Source organism: Oncorhynchus tshawytscha, linkage group LG06, assembly GCF_018296145.1.
Source record: "Oncorhynchus tshawytscha isolate Ot180627B linkage group LG06, Otsh_v2.0, whole genome shotgun sequence".
Lineage (NCBI taxonomy): Eukaryota > Metazoa > Chordata > Actinopteri > Salmoniformes > Salmonidae > Oncorhynchus > Oncorhynchus tshawytscha.
Genome location: NC_056434.1, coordinates 14615996 through 14622199, shown reverse-complemented (window position 1 = coordinate 14622199; position 6204 = coordinate 14615996). Strand labels below are relative to the sequence as shown.

The 6204-nt window shown below is 38.0% G+C and overlaps 1 protein-coding gene across 1 annotated transcript; it reads left to right on the top strand.

Annotated features, from left to right (window-relative positions):
• The first annotated feature begins 771 nt into the window (after positions 1–771).
• LOC112252075 (protein FAM174C) lies at positions 772–1604 on the top strand. Its single transcript, XM_024422990.2, has 2 exons — positions 772–1347; positions 1469–1604. The coding sequence occupies exons 1-2, from the start codon at positions 1073–1075 to the stop codon at positions 1602–1604; spliced, it is 411 nt and encodes a 136-aa protein (XP_024278758.1). The 5' UTR covers positions 772–1072.
• Positions 1605–6204: the final 4600 nt, after the last annotated feature.

Genomic DNA, 6204 nt, shown 5'->3' with positions numbered 1-6204 from the left:
AATACTAACTAACTTGAATCTATTTTAACAGGAGTTCCCATTGAGACCAAGGTCTCTTTTGCAATAGAGCCCTGCATGCTCATAATTTTCAATATATTACAAACACACACGAATGACCATAGTTCCTATTTGAGCTTATCTGTCCAAATGCTTATGAAAGAACTGGACATGAGCAGCACTATTAAATAAAGGTTAATAGTTAAAGGTAAAATAAAAAGTATTGATTTGACATGGTAAAACTTGCATACAATACTTTTTGAGTATTATGAGCCTGAGCATTTGTGTCCCTAACTACTTTTGGAAGGTACCTTGTGTGGCATCATACATCACAAGTTTGAGGGGGCACTGGTGGTCAAATTCAGTGAAGTCTGAGTAAATGTATTGTATCCTAAATACTATTAACGCTAACAGCCAACTTCTTTATTAACTGCATTGTGTAGTAGCTTGCTAGTTTTGTTTCATGTCATAGATAGGGGCCCGTTTTTCCTGACGGCCTGACCAGGAAAATGTGTAGCTATAACTAGGGCCTTGAGATTTCCCTGGTCAGATGTATAATTATACACTTTTTATATATTATATAGTTTTTTTCTGATGAGCCTATTTAAGCAATGTATTAGTTAGATGTAAATCTAGCCCAAATGCAGGCAGATGGCGATATTGGGTCGTTCCAGATTAAACGACTCAATATCGCCATCTGCCGGCATTTGGGCTGATGATAATCATGATACGCTGTGCTGATTAGGTTTCTAGTTAAAATGACTATTGTATTATTACTTTCATTACGTTTTCCATTTCCCCAAACATTGTAAGTTAAGGTAGACCCACCTGACAGTAAAATAAGACATGTATACATTTAAACGTTAAAACGTACACGAATACCCGTGACACTGCTGGACAACTGCGTCACTACAGGAAGAACTTCCCAGTGGATGAATGTACTTATCAAAACAAACAAAACCACGTATGTGTTCAACGAAATGCTCGAGTGAACTTGCTAATACCTCGATTGAAACAACGTGCCGATTTAATTCTAGTGTTACTCCATATTTTTTAGTGTTAACCGACAACAAAAATGCCATTTCAAGGAGCCATGAGGATTATTTTACCGACGTTGTGGGCTATTTCAACCATAGCAGAGGAATCCACGATGTCGCCAACAGGCATTACTACTGCCATCAACACCAAACATATCACGAATTCGAGTGCCAACAACACGACGTCCAAGAACAATCACCGCAACTTTTTCAACGCTTTCAATGTAGATAATTCAATGATACAAAGAACATTGTATGTCCTTATTGGAATCACCACAATTGGAGTGCTCTATTTCCTCGTGAGAGCTGTGCGGTGAGGATAACAAGTTGATTATAACATACTACTAGTAGTTGGTAGCAATGGTTGCCTAATTCATTTCAGCTTTGAATGCCTGTTTCAGTGTGTATATGACATTTAATTATGTTATGTTTAGGCTGAAGAAAACAACAACCTCTCGGAAGAAATATGGCCTGTTGTCAAACTATGATGACAGCGTGGAGATGGCTGCTCTGGAGAGTGATGAGGAGGAGGACGACACTGTATATGAAGCCAGGTCCCTGAGAAAGTGAGTTAGATACCATGTCTACAGTCCACGCAATGTTACTCCTGTACTAACTATACAAAGTCCTTTACTTTGCAAGTTTGCATTGATACTGAGACTAAAGATCACTCAAATACAAGAACAGTACCTCAAACTTTAAAGGACAGATTTTTTTTCATGTAACTTGGTCCACCAATCACATTGAACATGTTATTGTGTCAACGTGTGGTTTGTTATTAGACAATGACCCCTGATTCAATTATTACACCTTCAAACCTTGTTAGTGTCATTATTACTTGATTGATCTAACTTGTGCTCTGTCTGTCTTTATGTTTTATCTTTACCAGATAAGTCCGGGTCTTGTCAAAGAACACACATTGGACTAGGGAAAGAATGGAGACCTTCCCAAAGCATATTTTTCAATGGTTATTATGGCATATCATTGTTTTTCTTAATCTCTTGGCCATGAAAACAGCAAAACTGGCTATCAAAATGACTGCTCTATCCTCTGATGAACACTCATGTTGTATAGCTGCCTGGGTATGAAGAAGACATGGTGTTTTTGGTGACCAAACCAACCTTTGATTCTATCTATGAAGAGGAAGAAATGGGATTTGTAACATTACAAGACCAAACCAGTTGTGCTGGGTCTGATGCCAAAGCTGCTTGAGTGAATGTGAGCAGAATAATGTTTTCAAATCAGCTCAGCGACAATGCGTTGTATTGTGTAAAGTGGACCACTATGTCCCCTCTGCCCATCTTGAACTGTGCATAACAAAGACAACAATGAACAAAATATCTCAATTAACCCGGTTGATGTGGTGTTGCCAAGGTTTTATTTCTTTGTCTCAAAATACTGTTGCCATGTCATTCTATATATTTTGATGTCCACCTTGAATCATACCTGGACCATTAGTTAGGCTAGTGGCTAATAGCCTGATTGTGTTTACAAACTACTGTAAACTAAACCAGCCTACCAATATCCCCACCCCATTTGAACTATGCACCAGCACTAGAATGTTGTACTGTAGGATGTACCTGCTCTATTTGGAAGACCCAGACCTAATATGTTCACAATACTATTAACACAAAGGAGTTTCTCAGAAAGCAAGACTTAAGACATTTTTACAATCTCAGACAGTATGGAATTTGTCTCTAATTATAGCACCTTATTTAGTAAATGCAGGCTAATCAATATGCAATTCCACTGGCAATCATAAATATCACGCCCTCCTTTATGTTTACCTGCAACTTTGTAAGAGAAGATGTTACTCATATCAGTTAAACTGTAAAGAGAAAAAAAAAAACGTATGATGGGATTTTCTAAAGAATGACTAATTTCAGAGCTGGTTCTTTGCTTTTTGTTACACATGGTTGCTGTTGACTGATTTAAATTGTATTTATGTTTATGAAGTTCATTTTCACTTTTTGAAACATTTACTCTGTGTTTTGTCCAGCGAACTTGCTGTTGTATTAACACAAGATACTACATTATTTAAAAAAAAAAATCCTTTACCAATCCTTGGTTAGTCAAAATACGTTTTTGAATCTATTGTGTATTACGTTTCCAAACCATACTCAAGTTGCTGAAGGCCATACTTTTTAAGTGGATCCCTGGAAGTCTCTGTCACTACTGTACTTGTTTCCATATCAATTGCTATGGGGACACCCAACGATATGACCCACTGCTTTATACATTGTAAAATCTTGGTTAATTGTACCTTTCTTTCCAGGAGGTAACTGTATTGATAGTAGAATGTGAGGTTACCTTCCCGGTAATCAGAAGAGAGAGTTCTCTCAAAAGGGCAGCTATCCTGCTGAGAATACTCCCAGGTGTCTCCCTTGTGATTACACATATTGGAAAAATTGATTGTACCCTTTAAACAATGTCAATATCTGTGCCATTTTGCTCTGGCTAAAGTAGCAGGCCCATTAATCTGGCTGATCACCCTGATACCCTCCCTAATGTATCTCCATAAGTCATTTTGGATGCTATTCAAGAAGCGAATCTTGTGATTGTGTTTCTGGGATAAGTGTAAAACTATATTTTCCCTCATGACAGAAAATGGCATTTATGAATTAATATAGCATCTCCTTTTTGATTTGTACTGTTATGTCAAGTACATGGATCTAAATGTATAGTCTTATCTCAAAAACATATGCCACAAAACCCAGTTACTGTGCTTGTTTGAATAGGGTCCAGAATTTGGCATCAAGTGCCATGAGTGTCTGTTTTGCAGAGTATGCAACTCACTCACCCAGCCAATGTAGACTATTCTCCAGCCATCAGACCTCTATAGAGAATGAGTAGGGGGACTGGGAGCACACAGTTGGAACTGACTACCAGGGAGGGTTTCTGATGATACATGACCGAAATGGGAGAAACCATTGGGGAATCATTTGGGGGTGGATGTGGGGGAGAAACAGTACGTCTGTACTAGAAACAGTCATATTTTGTAAGATTGTAAATGCTGCACCTGAGCTGGGAACAGCAGCTGTTGGGATGCCAGATCACATCGTTCGCTGGTGTAATAAGATTTGTTTTGTCTCAAGGTGTTTTTCTGTCTGCATTCCATTCAGTCTGTGCTAATCTTGTATTTAATGCTAGCGATGTTAGTCACATGATTAAGGCCTCATTGAAACTTCAATTCGCTGACTGGATCTAACAAATATAACGATGACCTTCTCAGTTTGAATATCTAATTTGTTACCAATACAGTTTTGACTTGTTTTCATGGGTTTTTTCTCGCCATCCTCTCTCTGTCAACTGTATGGACATTGTGATCGGCAAAATCATTCCTTTGTCAATACTTTGGCCTGTGTGATACAGAAGTCACAGTCGTGTTGGGAATGAGTTCAAAGTCTGTGTATTAAGTCTTGTTTTCCCTGTTGAAGACTAGTAGTGAGTGCTGTGTGGATGCAGCAGGGCCGAGGCCCTCTGGTTGGTGGTGGGTAGCCTTGTTCGATTGTTCTGACACTTAGGCTGTTCCTGTTTGCTCTTTTCAAATAACAATGTAAATAAAAACAGTGAAACTTTGACCAAAACTGACTTGTTTTGCTGGTCATTGTGAAGGTTCTAAATCAGTGGGATTATGAAAAACTGTATACAGAACAGGGCCTATTGCAACTTCAGCAATTCAGGAGTTTTATTGGATGCAATTTAAATTTGACCTAGCCATTCACATAACAATAATTCAAATGGAATGGACCCAAATTCTCTTCATATGTTGCCGATTTGATTTGAAAAGTTTACAGTTGGACATAACAAAGAATTGCCACCAGATGGCAACCTAACTCCACTTGTTCCACTATTAATATCCAAACTCTGCCCAGAGACAGAGGCCTAGAATATAAGAATGTTACCACATTTGAGTGTGTGTGTCATATGTTCTCCAATGGGGTACATTTTCTCCACACTTCCTCGGTCCTTTCTGACTCATCATCATTATAGCTGTTCATCCTACTGATCAGTACATTATCTTCTGACTATCCAAAGCATCAGTTGGCTGTTTATACAGGGATGTAATAAGATAAACTAGCTAGGTTTCCATTCAATTGGTGACAGATTTTCAAGGGAAAGAAAATATGCACATTTTCCCACCTGTGGTGTGGTTCCACCAAATGGACTTGTGGATACAAATCAGTGCATGATGACAGTGCACACAAAATATATTGTTTCCTGTAAGTGGACCGAATACAATCTGAAGTTCAATGTGTTTCCATCGCATTTTCAACTCTACCGACTGTTTTGTCACAAAAACTGTTGTGTTAAATAGTAAATGTGCCTACGCTGGTTTTGGCACGTGCGCTCAATAGAGACTAAGACCCTCAATGTTTATTGGAAAGGAACATCAAGATCACAGTGCACTTTCAACACCTGGAGAAGTTCATCATTTAATCCATTTGTAGCCTGATAAACCGCATGGTTTTCTGAGTAGTGTGGGAGAGGACCACACGCCATATCATCAAGTGATTCAAAGTTTACTTCAATATGATGGTTATTATATCAATATTTGCACATAGAGTTTACACTTCCATTTCTCTCATTATTAATTTTACCAACACAAAAAGATCCCACCATGTCTAACTAACAAATTAACCTAACTTCCTGTTTCGATACAATCATACAGTATGACTTTATATGCATAAAAACTGTGGATGGAAATGTGGTTTGTAACCACATTGGATGGAAACCTAGCTAGTAAGACAGAAATATTTTAGGTGGGCAGGGTTTTTTCTGGCTCAAAATGAGACTTATGGTGGCTGCCGATGGTGCGGTTGCTGGCCGAACATTTTCGAGGCCCTCAGGTTGGCTGCAGTGAAAAATATAAAGTTTATTTCCTGCAATTCTACACATTTTGCTGTGGCTTATGAGTGACTCAAACATTATAACAAAATCAATGTGGGACCCATGCCATGACAAAAATACAAATTTTGGGAATTTTAGATTCTTCGAGACTGTCTATCTTTTCTTTTGGTGATTGTTAGTTCTCAAAGATGATCTTATTTAAAAAAATATTCGTTCATTATCTTTTTCTACATACGTTATATCTGGTTTTAGTCATTTAAGTTTACTCTGAGCATTTTCACATCCCGAAAATGCTATATATATATTTTAAATGTATTTG